The sequence below is a fragment of the Sorex fumeus genome, unplaced genomic scaffold (genome assembly GCF_029834395.1).
Source record: "Sorex fumeus unplaced genomic scaffold, SorFum_2.1 ptg000098l, whole genome shotgun sequence".
Taxonomy (NCBI): Eukaryota; Metazoa; Chordata; class Mammalia; order Eulipotyphla; family Soricidae; genus Sorex; species Sorex fumeus.
Genome location: NW_026606155.1, coordinates 19,332,551 through 19,347,089, shown reverse-complemented (window position 1 = coordinate 19,347,089; position 14,539 = coordinate 19,332,551). Strand labels below are relative to the sequence as shown.

The window sequence follows — 14,539 nt, the reverse complement described above, 5'->3', positions numbered from 1 at the left end:
GAGGTCTGAGGCAGTGAGGGGGGACTTAGGCAGTGGGGGACCTGAGGGAGGAAAGGTGGGGGGGGGTCTGTGAGGCAGTGAGGGACCTGAGGGGGGGGAACCTGAGGCAGAAGCGGTTGGGGGGTGTCTGAGACAGTGGGGGGGGGGCCTGAGGCAGTGGGGGACCTGAGGAGGGACCTGAGGCAGGAAAGGTGGGGGTCTGAGGCAGTGAGGGGCCTGAGGGGGGGAACCTGAGGCAGAAACGGTTGGGGGGTGTTTGAGGCAGCGGGGACCTGAGGCAGTGGGGGGCTTGAGGGGGGACCTGAGGCAGTGGAGCATGGCTAGTGGGTTCTTGCCTCACTTTTGCTCTGTTGGGGTCCCTCGTGTCGCTGTGCCTGCGGGTGGTGACTCGTGTGATTGTCTCTCACAGGGCAGGCCCAGTGCGAAGGGGACTCATGAGTCTGCGTGCAGCCCAGTAACATGGAGAGGAGACCTCCCCCCAGAGAGAGCCCCCGAAGACTCTCGGCCAAACTCAGCAAAGGCACCGAGATGAAAAAAGGCGCACGCCAGCTCGGCGGGGCCGCGGCTGAGTCAGATAAGGACTCGGGATTTTCAGGTTAAAAATACCTTCACCTTCTTACGTGGTCGTGAGGGGGCCGGGTGCGGTGACGAGGGACGGCTTCCCCGCGCTGGAACGAGTTTGTCCCTGCCGAGGCGGGTGCCAGGGGGCTGGGGTCCCCCGCTGCCCTCTCCTGAGGGGTTGGTTCTGAGGTAGGGAGTTTCAGGGCTTTGAAGTCTGGTTTCTAACCCTGGAGGGTGGTTTCAGGGAAGGGGGGGAGTCTCAGGCCTGATTCTCTTGTCTCAGCTCCTGTTTCACAGGGACAGTCACTTGCGGCTCTGTGTAGCCACGTCCACTGCAAGTTGCCACGTCACAAATCCCACCAGACCTCTTCTGCTCAGGAAGTCCTTAGGCTGTCGCAGAGTTAGGTTCAGGCTTAGGCTTCCCCTGCTAGTTAGTATCTACACTTTGTCTTTGGAGGAGGAAGGCGGGGTCCAGTTCCAGACTTGAGCTTCTGTGAGAGCCCAAAGGGTCGATCCTTGTCCTGTCCCTGTCCTTCCCCAGAAGAACCAGCCAGGGGCTCAGAGCAGGTTCTTCTAGAGTTTCTATGTCTGAGGCTCTGAGGCGCGAATGTAAACATTTTGGGCCTGGAGAGAGAAGAGGGGGTGACACCTGAGGGTTCTGACCGTGCGGGTCTCTGGGGGGAGGCGGGGGGCAAAGCTCTCCCAGAGGCCTGAGTGACATGACCCCCTAGAGGTGAGTTGCTGGGGCCCAGCCTCGCAGAGACCAGTGGCCTTGGTAACTGCAGTCGGAAAGGCAGCTGTGAGGAAACTGGATTCTCTCGCCCTTAGACAGTGCGTTTTCTCAGGCATGTGCATGAGAAGCCAAATTATAAATAGACTGTAGTTGAGAGAGCAGCAGAGTTCTGTGGCCCTGGGGTTAGAGTAAGGTCAGGCTGAGCGAAGGGGGGATGGGAGGCAGGAAACTGTCACCCTTGAACTCTTTCCTCTCCCTCCCTCCCTCCCTCCCCTCCCTTTGTCTCCCCCCCCTCTCCTTTTTCCTCTTGGTTTTGGGCCACACCCAGAGGTGCTCAGGGGTTATTCCCGACTCTGCATTCAAGGATCATTCCTGGGGGAGGGTGGGGGCATTGTATGTGGTGCCAGCGCTGGAACTCGGGCCTGCCACGTGCGAGGCGAGCGTCCTACCCACTGTACTCCCACTCTGGCCCAAGGGCAAAAGAGTGGACCAAAGTCCGACATTTATTGCGCACATTCCAAGAGAGCAGAGGGCGAGACTGCGAGCAGTCTGCGGAGGTGGGGCTCAGAGCAGAGGGTGGTGTCTGGTGCCTGCCGGAGGAACTGCAGCCGTTTCGCAGCCTCAGCCTGATTTCCATTCGATTTGCAGCCTGTTTTCCTGACGGGCTTTTCCACTGTAGGCAGTGTTCCCACCAGTGGCAAGATGTTCTGGGAACGGGATGTGCCTGTGGTCAGCCCGTCTGGACCATCGTGCACTCAGTATTGTTTTGTAACCCGCAGCACTTTGCACATACAGGGCCTGGCCTTCAAGCCCCGTGGCCGAGAAAGTCATAAGTAAAATTAAAACAGTGATCCCATCCCACCATTCTCTGAACATTTTTTTAGTTACTCCCCCGCTCCCTTCCAGCTCCCCAGTGCTTAGCCCAGGGGCCACTGGGGCTATTCCGGGGAGCAGCTCTGTGCCAGGGACTAAACTTAGGGCCTCACATATGCCAGGCATGTGCTCCGCCACCTGAGCCGTCGTCCCCCGCCCGTTCCTTGTGCATTGTGTTCCTGACAGTCTTCCATGGGGAAGCACGTTCCCTCCTCCACCCCCTCTTTGGAGTGTCTCTGGGGTTTCATGGAGTCTTTTGTGTAGTTTGTCGGTCCTTTTCTTTTTTCTCCTTCCTTCCTTCCTTCCTTCTGATGTCGGTGGGCCCCACGGGTGACTTATGTGAAGTGGGGAGGAAAAAGACAGCCACTTTCTCCTCACCCGCCTCTGCCACCCGGAACCCTGGGTAGGCTAGGACCGGTAAAGTCTGCAGTGAGCACCTGCTCGGCACGGGCCTGAGCCCCGCCAGCCCCACGAGGTGGCCGTCAAGCCACACCTGAAGTCCGCTTGATCTTCTCGGCACGGGAGTTAATCCCCGCCACCCGATTGCTCGGGGAGCCACGAACTCAAGTTGGGGCGAGAATTTGCTCTTTGCAGGAAAGGAGAGACCAGTCCCAAGCCTTACCCGAGGTTTCTGGGGTTCTTGTCTCGCTCGCAGAAAAGAATTTCAGGAGTAGACGAGCAGTGAAGTAACAGGTTTTATTTGGAGGCTTTTGGAGAGGGAGAGGAAGGGATAGGCAGATAAGCGGGGGAATGGAGAGTAAAAGAGAGAGAGTAACGCGTCCAGAGGGAACGCGGGCTTCTCCGAGGGTGGAGAGAGCCCCAACTGGGCTCTTGAGCTGGCTCTTATAGATCCTTCCGACTCAGAATGTTCTGGAATCTCCTTGGGGCTGGGTCACTGGAGTCAACCGGATTGAAAGCAGGTTCGAGAGTCATCTGACTTGGAATGTCCTGGGGTCTCCTTGGGGCTGGGTTGCTGGAGTCAACCGGATTGAAAGGGGGTTCGAGAATCATCTGACTTGGAATGTCCTGGAATCTCCTTGGGGCTGGGTCGCTGGAGTCAACCGGATTGAAAGGGGGGTTCTCGGAAAGGAGGAATTTCATGGGGAGGAGGCCCATATTTTCAGGGTCTGGGGATGGTCTTATCAAGTCTTTATTCTCTGTGTCCACAGGGTGGGTCGGTCCTAGAATTCTTCTATGAGACTTTGTTTCATTGCAGAGAGCCTTTCCCTATCTACCTGCCTACATCACTTCCTTCCTTCCTTCCTTCCTTCCTTCCTTCCTTCCTTCCTTCCTCCCTCCCTCCCTTGGGCCACACCCAGAGGTGCTCAGGGGTCCCTGCCGAGGCGGGTGCCAGGGGGCTGGGGTCCCCCGCTCCCCTTCCTTCCTCCCTCCCTTGTGCTGTGATTGCTTCGGATCTTCACTGTGGGAACCCCCTCTGGGTCACTCCTGTGTCCTTTTGGCTGGTGTCCTTTTGGGTATGAACACACCTCTGCTTTCTGGTGCCCAGGCTTATCTCCTCCCAGAGACTTCACCTTGCCGCTTCCTGGCTTGATTTTGTGCAGAATGGCATTTCAAGACCCAAGTTGCAGACCTCCCAGGATTGCGCCTGGAGAATGGCGCATAGTCTGTGAGCCTGGGGGGTGGGAGGGAAAATAAGTCAGTCTATTCCCACTCGCTCTGTGGCTGACGATTGGAAGACACTCTCCACAGTGCTCTGTGGAGTCAGGGAGGCCACCTCCGGAGCCACTGATCTTAGCTCCATCTCACTCTTTCTAAACTGACAAACAAGCAAACAGAGGAAAGGGGGTGGGGCCAGAGAGATGGTATCGAGGTGAAGGCACCTGCCGTGTTCGAGGCTGACCCTAGTTCCACCCCCAGCATCAGATACAGTTCCCCAAGCACTGCCAGGAGTAACCCCTGAGCACAGAACCAGGAGTCAGCTCTGAGTCCAATCAGTTTCCCCCCAAGTCCAAAACAAACAAACATCCACAAAAGACAGGACTGGAGAGAGTATAGTGGGTAAGTTGTTAGCCTTACACTCAGCCGACTTTTTAAAAAATGGAAGGAACCAAGATCCAGGTGAAGGTATGCGCTGAGTCCTTTATTTATGGCCTAAGAGTTCTTTTGGGGGGCTGCATTCTGCACTTCTCAGTGGGCTGCTCCTGGCTTAGTGCCTGAGAGACTGTGCGGTGCTCGGAGTGGAACCCGGGACTCGCACCTGGAGAAGCCGCGTGCTGGCCCTTGCACTGTCTCCCTGCCCCCGCTTAATTGTTCTTAACTGGAGGTGCACAGTTGCATTATTTGTGGTGCTTTGTGAAAATGTACCTGCCTGCACACCAGGTAAATCAATCCAGTAGACTGAGGGGAGAGCGCTGACATTTTTAATTTCTAAAAAGCGTCCCTGGAGACCCTGATTAAATGCAAGTGTTGACAGCTGCTCTCATTTAAATTACAGTCACATTCCAGTTCTGCCTCGTCCAGATTACTCGGAGATTCTTGAGCGTTTAGGGTATTCCCAGGTTCCCCAACTGCAGGACTGCAACAGTCTCTTGGTTTTCTCGAGCCAGCAGCTAATTAAATGCTTTGTGTACTGAGTGTACTTAGGGCAACCTTATTTTCTTTGCCTAGGGAGTGTCTTCCTATCACCCTTCCAGCAGGATCCCCAGGGGGCACACTTAGCCTGTGTTTGGACACCAACAAAGGAAGTATTTAATCGAATAGAGGGAGATGACAAAGAGAAACGTGTGCATTCCACACGGTAGCTTTGACAGGGCTGTCTAGACTTTTTAACAGTTAAGTTAGGAAAGTGAGCTCTCAGCTTTATGCTGAAGTTACAGAGGGGCGCAATTTCAGTTTTCCACTTGGACCTCTGCAGCTTTCGGTCCTGCCCCAGGCCACGCACACACTCTTCTCTCTCTCTCTCAACACAGAGCCTTGGAAATCATAAACTTGGGGCCCAGAGACAGCTCTGAGAGCTAGAACACACACCTGGCAGGCGGAGCTCCCCAGTTCCATCCCTGCTACCGCATTGTCCCTGCACCCTGCTACGAATGGCCCCCAGACTCTCAGAGCACTGCTTGGGAGTCTCCCCCCAAGCCCCCTAAATAAAAAATAATGGCCTTACTTAGAAACCTTGACCCATTTCTCTGTAGACTGGGGTGACCTCTTTGACATGGACCCTGACTCGTGCCAATTGTTGACTGTGGCAGGAAGGAAATCCACTGCCCAGGGCAGTAATTCTTAAATCTTTTGGGGAGTGAGGAGTGGTTTTGGATCCCATTGAGAAGCTAGGGAAAGTTTCAGACTCTCAGAAAAGCTCATTTAAAAAAACACCCTCACGGAGGCCCGCCCCAACGCAGGGGCCCCTGGCTCCCTCAGAGCTGCTAGCCCAGAGCCCGAGTGGACTGCCCGTTCTTCTCCTCACCAGATGGGAGCTCAGAATGCCTGAGCTCGGCCGAGCAGATGGAGTCCGAGGACATGCTGAGCGCCTTCGGCTGGAGCCGAGAAGACCGGCCACGGCCCAACTCCAAGGCTGCCGGCAGTGTCTTCCCGACGCTGTCACCCATGGTCGTCATGAAGAATGTGCTGGTCAAACAGGTGAGGAAGTGCAGGACCCCCAGGAGTGCTAGGAAACGGTTCACAGCACCTGATGTGTGTGCCTGGGCTTCCAGGCCTCCTAAGCACCCCTGGAACCATACCAGTGTATACACTTTGGGAGTTATTTTTTTGTGGCGGGGGGGGGGGGGGGGAGGGTTGTGTTGTTTTGGGGCCACACCCGGCTGGGCTCAGGAATCGCTCCTGGCACTGCTTCTGGTGGACTTCAGGAGGTGCTGGGGCTTGAATCCAGGTTAGCTATGTGAGTTTTGTTTTTTGGGTCCCAGCTAATGATGCTTGGAGGTCAGGAGAAAGAAGGGGAAGATTTGGTGCTCTAACTCTGTGCTCAGGGAGGGGCTGATCCTGGTAGTGTTCATGGGACCCTGCGTGCCAGATACCAAACCTGAGCCTCCTGCATACAGAACCTGCATTCAGCCTGTTGAGCTGTCCCCAGCGCCTGCTGTGTGTACTTCTGTCCTGGGGAGACGCTATTTCCTTTCAGCTATTGACTGTGTTTTAAGGAGGATTATAAGAATTATTACCTGTGTTCTCATGTACCAGACAGGAAGATTGTCTAATTCCCTTTAGCTCATGCTTATCGGAAGGACCTTGAGGCAGGTGTGAAGGAGCCCAGCTTCTTTAGACAGTCTTATCTACAGCAGAATTTAGGGTAGAAACAAGCATTCCAGATTTGAATTGCCCTGGGTAGTTAGGAATATAGGATGTTTGTGCTTGAAAAGCAGGCAGTTTCCTATATTTCATGCTCCTTCTAAGCATCTTCTCAGTAACAGGCCGGGGGCCCTGCCAACAGCGAGGAAGCAGCTCGTAGGTTTGGCTTTGGGACCACAGCCACAGTGGTTGGACGTGGAGCCTCGGGCTCCCTGAGCAGTCCATGCACGGCTGCCCTGGGAGTGTGACCCCAGGTCCAGAAGGCAGCGCTTTGGTTTCCAGTCTAGGTACCAGCAGAGTCTACACAGCCCTGCTCTAGATTTGAAAAATGTCCCACTCTAGGCCTTATGACCCAACCATGCTTATTTCGTGATAGATGTTTCAATGCGAAAGAAAGAAGATCAGAAATCTCAGTGAAGCCTTAGTGTTTGAAAGAAGAGAACTCAGTCCTAGGAGCACGCTTAAATTAGCACAGTCATGTAGGTAGCATTGAGCCCAAAGCCCTGTACCCTCATGCTCAGCTCTGCACTGAGCCCACTCTAGGTGGGTCCAGTGATGAGGCTGTGTGAAGGAAGGGAAACAGGAAATCAGAAACCGGCCTTTTGTTGTTGCCCTTCCTGCCTTCCAAGGCCTGACAGGAACCCGTTAACATCTTAACTATCACCTAGGCTCTTCCAGGGAACACGAGCTGAGTTTCAAGTAGGCAGCCTGGTGAGGGAAGAGGAGGGGAAGATTGTTGGTTGTCAGGTTGCGTCTCTGCTGCAGGCATAATTCCCTTGACTGAAACAAAGAGATTCAATACGTGGTCTGGAGCCCCAATGAGATTTCCCGGGTCTCCTAGCGCCCCACCATCAGACTTTCCCTGTCGCCCTCTCTGGCTCTTAGGTGTCTGGGTAACGTGTGGATACGATTGTGTAGCTGCATTTATGCATTGTTTCTGTCTCACGGGCAAGGCTGGCAGCTGCACAGGACAGGCACAATTGCCCCTGGGGCGGCTGAGTGAGGAGGCTTTTCCCACAGAACTGCATTTTCCCCACATAGACCTGCTGGAATTGGCAGTCTGGCATTAGACTAATGATTCAACTGAGGGACCTTTGCCTCCTGGTCCATGCCCTTCTTGTGATTTGCCTTCCTGGCTTTTTTCCTTTAGAGGGGCTGACTCCTGTTCTCAGGCAACACTGACCTTGAAACACTTCCCAGCCAGGGGCTCAGTTTCCTCCTGGGCAACATTAAGGTGTGAGGTATAATGATTCTAAGTGCCCATCCGGGTCTCAAATCTTGTTCTGCCTTCCCTTTGAGGAGTTCAACGTGAGTAATGCTCTAAAATCGAATCATTCAAACAATACTCATAAGTCTCTATTCAGGCAGTGCATTTGGAGCAGCTCTGGCAGAGCAGTGAGAGGAATTCTCTCAGGGACGCAGTGAAGGCGACGTTTTTTTTTTTTAATCTTTTTGCCTTATAGGTCACCTCGTAGAGTGTGATTTGGGGGGTTGACCAGGGATTCTGCTTCTGGGTGAGCTGGACTAGGCTGAGCTCATCTTGGAAGGGGTCTAATGCTGAGTCTTCTGACAGGAAGGCCTAGCATTGCTTGCTTACGTGGAAGGATTGGTTGAAAAGCAGGAGGGTTCGAGGTAGATTTTTCAGGCCAGCTTTTGCACAGGAGACAGCCTGTAGTTGCCCTGAAGACCCCGCCAGGCTAGTGCACCCTGGGGAAGTCAGCCCAGGGCTTTCCGCAGATACATCAGTGACTCCTCCCCAGCCAGGAAGTCCCACTGGCCTCCTGCTGCCTCCTGCATGTGCATGCTTGTCTCGAGCGAGGTTGGAACAGGACTGGCTCCTTAACATTGGGGACGGTGGCCAGACAGTGCCTTAACTAAAATGGGCCAATTCGCTCACTCCCAGGCCGAGCTCGTGCTCGCTTTACAGGAGGCCTGGGTTCAGGTTCCATCCCTGGCACCACATGGTCCCCTGAATACTTCTGGGATCCACCTCCATATACAGAACTGGAATTAGCCCCCGGCACCACCGGGTTTGTGTGTGTGTGTGTGTGTGTGTGTGTGTGTGTGTGTGTGTGTGTGTGTAAGAACAAAAAGAAAGAAATGGAGACAGTGTCACTGAATGGCTCTGACAGAAAGCAGAGCTGCACAGTGGTTAGTGTGGGTCTTCGTGCCTCTTGGGAAGGAACCCTGGCTCCACCCATTTCTTTGTCACCTGGTGACTTATAACAGGTAATTTCACCACTCTACATGTTTCCTGTTTATAAAAGGAAATAAGTGCTCCCTGGGGCTGGAGCGATAGCATAGCGGTAAGGCATTTGCCTTGCATGCAGCCAGCCCTGCCAAGCCAGGTTCGAGTTTTCTGCCCCTCTAGGAGAGCCCGGCAAGCTACCGAGAGTATCTCGCCCGCACGGCAAAGCCTGGCAAGCTACCCGTGACGTATTCAATATGCCAAACACAGTAACAACAAGTCTCACAATGGAGATGTTACTGGGCCCGCTCGAGCAAATCGATGAACAATGGGAGGACAGTGCTACAGAAGTGCTCCCCAGGATTGTTGAGGAGACTGCCTTGTAGAGAACACCACCCTGGTGTTGTCCCTGGGTAAAAGCACTGATTTCACCGAGTCATTTGCCAGAACCCGTGGCCTGCTGGTAGTATGGAACTTTTAGTTGGTTTGGGTTTGGGTTTGGGGGCCACCGCTGATGGTGCACCTGGCTCTATGCTCAGGGGTCACTCCTGGTGGGGCTTGGGTTAGCCACATGGAAGTCAAGTGCCTTCATCCCTGCACTATCATGGTCTGAGCACATCACCTTTTTTTTTTTTTTTAATTAATTGCATTTATTTTGCTTTTTTTGGGGTCACACCCAGAGATGCACAGGGATTACTCCTGGCTTTGCACTCAGGAATTACTCCTGGCAGTGCTCGGGGGACCATATGGGATGCTGGGAATCGAACCCGGGTAGGCCGTCTGCAAGGCAAACGCCCTACCCGCTGTGCTATTGCTCCAGCCCTATGGCACCTTTTATTTTATCCTTTTTTTTCTGTTCTGTTTTTGGAGGATCACATCCAGTGGTGCTCATGGCTTTCTTCTGTCTCTTCACTCAGGGATCACTCCTGGTGGCGCTTGGGGGACCATCTGGGGTGCTGGGGATGGAACCTAGGTCAGTCATATGCAAGGCAAACGGTCCTACTTGCTGTCCTATCATTCTGGTCCAGTGTGTAACTTTTTAATCAGAAATTGCCTTCCGGTGAACAAGGTGCTGGAGGCAGCTAAGGGAAGAGTCTTGGATGCTGAGACCCATTCACAGATCTGAGGCTTGCCTTTCAGCGCCTGCCAGGAAATTGCACCTGCTGGGGTGCCCTTACCTCAGCGTGACCATCACTGAGGAAACCTGCTACTGTTTCTTCTTAGGGCTGCCACTTACATTTTTAAAAGGGATTTTCCAGGAAGGGGGAGGGCCAAGTCTGATCCCTAGGAGCACCGGTCGACCCAAGCACTATCAGGTGGGACCCCTACGGAAGAAAACACAGGTGTTTTCTCCAGCACGGTGGTGTGCCGCGCCCCCAGCCAGGAACGCCCCTCCCCGTCCCTCCCCGAGCACTGACGGGCCGTGTGCACTCTCCCGCCTGTGCAGGGCAGCAGCTCCTCACACCTCCAGTCCTGGACTGTCCAGCCTTCCTTCGAAGTCATCTCGGCCCAGCCGCAGCTCCTCCTCCTTCACCCTCCTGTCCCGTCTCCCGTCAGCCCGTGCCACGCGGAGGAGAAAAAGCTGGACTCCAGGAACTACTTGCCCATTCTCAATTCCTACGCCAAAATCGCCCCGCACCCGGGTAAGAGGGGCCTTCCGCTGGGCCCCGAAGAGAGAGGAGACCGTGGGGTGCAGAAGAAGCTCTGCACGGAGAGACTGGGGGCGCAGGGCTCGTCTCCCAGCGAGCCCAGCAAGACTGGTGCTGTGCCCTCCAAGGCCCCGACTCCGGCCACCCCTGGCGCCAAGCTCGCCGAGGACCCCGCGCCGCAGGGCGTGCCCGCCCCGGTGGCAGGCGGGAGTCCCCAGACTCTGCAGCCCGTGTCCAGCAGCCACGTGGCCAAAGCCCCCAGCCTGACCTTCGCCTCCCCCGCCAGCCCCGTATGCGCGGCCGACAGCACGCTGCATGGGCGCGAGAGCAGCTCGCCGCTATCCCCGCTCTCGGCCGCCTACAGCTCCCCGCTCTGGGCCACCGAGCACCTGTGCCGCAGTCCCGACAGCTTCGCCGAGCAGAGGCAGAGCCGGCACCGGCGCTTCCAGAACACCCTGGTGGTGCTGCACAGGTCCGGGCTGCTGGAGATCACGCTCAAGACCAAGGAGCTGATCCGGCAGAACCAGGCGACACAGGTGGAACTGGAGCAGCTGAAGGAGCAGACCCAGCTGTTTCTCGAGGCAGCCAAGAGCAGGGCCCCCCAGGCCTGGGCCAAGCTGCAGGCGTCCCTGATGGCGGGCCCCGGCCGCGGCGGCGGCGGCTTGGATGCCTTCTCCAACCACCCAGACCTGTGACGGTCGGAGCCCAGGCTGCTCTCCACCCACTTGACGGTTCTCGCGAACCCCGACTGTTCTCTCGCTCCCGTTTCCCAGGGCTGCTCCTCCCTACCTGACCGGGGTCAGTGCGCTGCTCAGTGTTGACCTGTGGTCTCTGCACAGCTCACGGGTGTCACCGTTCCGCTGAGGCCCACAGCGTCCCCGTGTCTTCACTTCCTTCCCCTCAGCCCGCGGGTCCCCGGGGCGGATCGCAGGCCAGAGCAGCAGAGGAGGCCGTGTTGGACTCTTCTTGCTGTCCCCTCCCCCTGCTCCACTCACTCACCCAAGGACAGTGACAGCCAGGAGCGTCCAGGGTGACACCTGGACACCGGGCATCTTCAGAAAAGTAAGAGGAGGTGTGTTAGCATGTGCCACCCCTTCATGGGTGGACCCTCCAATGCTTTGAGCACAGGTAGGGATCAAGCACTTAATCACTTAAAGCTTTTTTTTTGTAAACTTGAAAGTCCAAGGGCTAGGGCAGTGCCATTCCACCATCCCGGTCCCCTTCACTCCCGCGGGAAGGCATGGCCGCTGCGTAAGGAATGCAGGCGGATTGATCCTGTGGGATTCAAGCTGCTTGGACTCAGAGAAAATAAGTATGGGCAGCACCTATGGGTAGGAGCTGGAAGATTCTGGTGATCCTTGCTTTTTGCTCTCATTTTGAAGTGGTGTGTCCAGCGTTGTGTGTGAGAATCTTTGTGTTCTGTTTTGTTTCGGGTTTTTGTTTGGGGGGTCACACCTGGCAGGGCTCAGAGGTCATTTCTGGCTCTGCACTCGGGTCACTCCTGGTGGTCCTCAGGGGACCGTATGGGATGCTGGAGATAGAGGCGCGTAAGGCAAACACCTTACTCCACTGTCTTATCTCTCTGGCCCCAAGAAAGAGCACCTTAGGGAGCACGTCCCGGTTCTGATAGTGCCGTCACCCTCCGCTGCCCCTGCTCACCTCCCCTTGTTTTTCTCAAAGAAGAAGCAACAAATAATTAGGCTTGGTAAACTCTGAATCAAACTCATCCTGAGACCATGACATAGAAGTCCCAAAGAATTTGGAAAGCTTTCATTTTCTTTTCACACCCGTTTTTTTGTTGATCCCCCCTCAGGAACGGAACTCACTGGGAGGCCATCTTCTGTGTTTCTAGGGGTCCTGGGACATGGGCAACAAAGTGTGGGAAGAGATGGCCCAGGTAATACACCCTCTCTCAGCTTCATTCTTTAAGATGAACTGGGTTTTTGAGTAGTAATGCTTCAGACTTTTTATCAAAAAACTCCATCCTTGGGGCAGGAGCGATAGGACAGCAGGTAGGGCATTTGCCTTACATGTGGCTGACATAGGTTCAATCCCCGGCATCCCATATGGTTCCCAGAGTACCACCAGGAGTCATTCTTGAGTGTAGAGCCAGGAGTAACACCTGAACATCGCCAGGTGTGATCAAAACACACTCAGACACACACACAAATTGCATCCTCTTGAAAATACAAATTACGTTTAAGAAGAGATTTTGTGTGACCAACTTCATTCTTGCAAGGAAAATTTTCTTCACTACAAGAAAAAGTTTTCCCACGGCCAGAAGCTAACGCTCTTTAATTAGAGTTACTAGGCATTTCATATTCTTGGGGCCAGAGCAGTAGTACAAGTAGCTAGGGGTCTTGTCTGGTTCTGCTGACCTGAGTTTGATCACTGGCACACTGTATGATCCCCGGAGGCTGCCAGGGGTGATCCCCAAGTACAGAGCCAGGAGTAAGCCGTGAGTGCCGCCAGACGTGACCCAGCCTCCCGCCTGCCATCCCCACCCCAAGTTCTAACATGCTTTTAAAACCGAGGCAGTGAATTGCCTACATTTTTGTTCTCAAACCTGCCTGATTTAGATAGGGAGGATTTATTTAGTCATTTGGGAAAATCTCTGGAGTCTCCCGGATTATCATTTGGCATTTGCTTTCTGAGTTTCAGAAATCAGCAAATGCAGACTTAAAGCAGACGCCACTCCTTTAAATTGTTTTCTCTCGGCCCACAACTCCTGGATCTGTGTGATACTCCAGCCTCTCTGCCCCATGCCCCCCTCTTGGACATAGTATGTCAGAGTATGGTGGGTGCAGCCGGAAGAGCCCTACTCCAGACTCACCACACCTCAGAGCCCAGCATTCTTGCTGAGAACCGCCTGATCCTGCTGGAAACCCACTGTGCCCTCCTGGACCCCTCTTTGTGGAGGAGGGCTTGAGTGGCCTCTCCCGGGGAGTTAGAGGGAAGCACCTTCCATCAGGCACCAGGCAAAAGCCGCAGCACGGCCGGGTGCCCCTGTTCTGCAAACCTGGTGTTGGCAGACTCTGAGGCCCTGGTGCATAGGGGCACTCTCCCCCTTCCCCCCCAGGGACTCTGTAAGCAAGAGGCCACACAGGAAGCCGCGCCTGGAGAGAGATGGCCTCTAAAGCGGCCAGCTCACAAGCAGAGGAGCCACAGTGTTGACCAGAAAGTTCCCCGTGGTGGCCACGGTCTCAGCGGTGCATGATTCAGTCTGGTGTGACGTCTGTGGCCACAAGCCTCTTTCCAGAACAGGAGAAGCCGTTTCTAACTCAAAGCGACCCTCCAGAGAACTTTTGGCAGGTCTTGCAGGCAACATTGGAACACACCTAGGAAACGCTGCCAGCTAGTGATGGGAAGGGGGCTAATGACATTTGTAATTAATCCCTCTCACGGCTCCTTATTGATTACAGTACTGTTCGATTTGACTGATTCTCTCAGTGGAACAGTAGCTCATGTGCATATATCAAAGTGTTTGGGTTTTGTTTTTTCCAGCTATGAATTCTTTATGGTAGAGATTTATTTACCAAATGTGAGTTCTTTTGAGGAAGTTTGAGGTTTTGTAGACACGGACTGTGAAATGTCAGAGAAAAATAAAGAATCACTTACTTGACGACAGTTGGGCTTTCATGCTTTGTCACTTTTGGCATTTCAAACCCGTGTCCTGGGGTTGTTGGGCAAGTGGGCATAGACATCTGCCTCGTCCCAGCTGACCGGAAGTCTGTTGCTTGGATTTACCGGAAAAATGGTGACCTGAGAGCAGATGGTGGGTCAGTGTTCCCAGAACCATAAGGTTTGTGCTGGGGAGCCGGGGAGGGGTGAGGGGTTGGGGTCTCGTGAGTGTTTCCCGCTCAGCTACTGGCCCAGGCGGCTTGGTCCCAGCACCAGCTACCACCGGACTCGGTTCTTCCTTCCACTGCCCCTTCACCCGGCCTCTCTCCTCTCTCGGGTCTTGGTCCTTTGTGCTCAGCCCTTCCTTGTCAGAGTTCTCCTAGTGCCTGTCAGTGGGGACATGTGGTCCCCTCCCTAGGTCCCCTCCTGAGTTCTGAGACCCTGGGACCTTTCCTCAAAGTCGAGAGGCTTTCTGACATCCAATGCTTTGGGAGTGTTCCCGCCCCACCCCGTTTCCAAGAACACTTCTCAGCGACCAGCTCTGAGCCCATGGAACTGCCACCAGCAGCCAGAGAGGCGGGGACAGAGAACGACTGTCCTGAAGCAGAGCCCCCACTTCCAAGAGGCGGGACCAGAGATGCCCCCGGGTGT

At 54.7% G+C, this 14,539-nt stretch overlaps 1 protein-coding gene across 2 annotated transcripts in view; it reads left to right on the top strand.

Moving 5' to 3' along the window:
* The window catches only part of CIPC (CLOCK interacting pacemaker), an 81,949-nt gene extending 68,055 nt beyond the window's left edge, over positions 1–13,894 (top strand). For both annotated transcript variants that reach the window (XM_056133632.1, XM_056133631.1), the window contains exons 2-4: positions 410–595; positions 5,595–5,764; positions 10,066–13,894. In XM_056133632.1, the coding sequence (XP_055989607.1) occupies positions 460–595; positions 5,595–5,764; positions 10,066–10,962 (1,203 nt within the window). In that variant the 5' untranslated portion in view covers positions 410–459 and the 3' untranslated portion in view covers positions 10,963–13,894. The remainder of the gene's footprint in view (positions 1–409; positions 596–5,594; positions 5,765–10,065) is intronic.
* Positions 13,895–14,539: the final 645 nt, after the last annotated feature.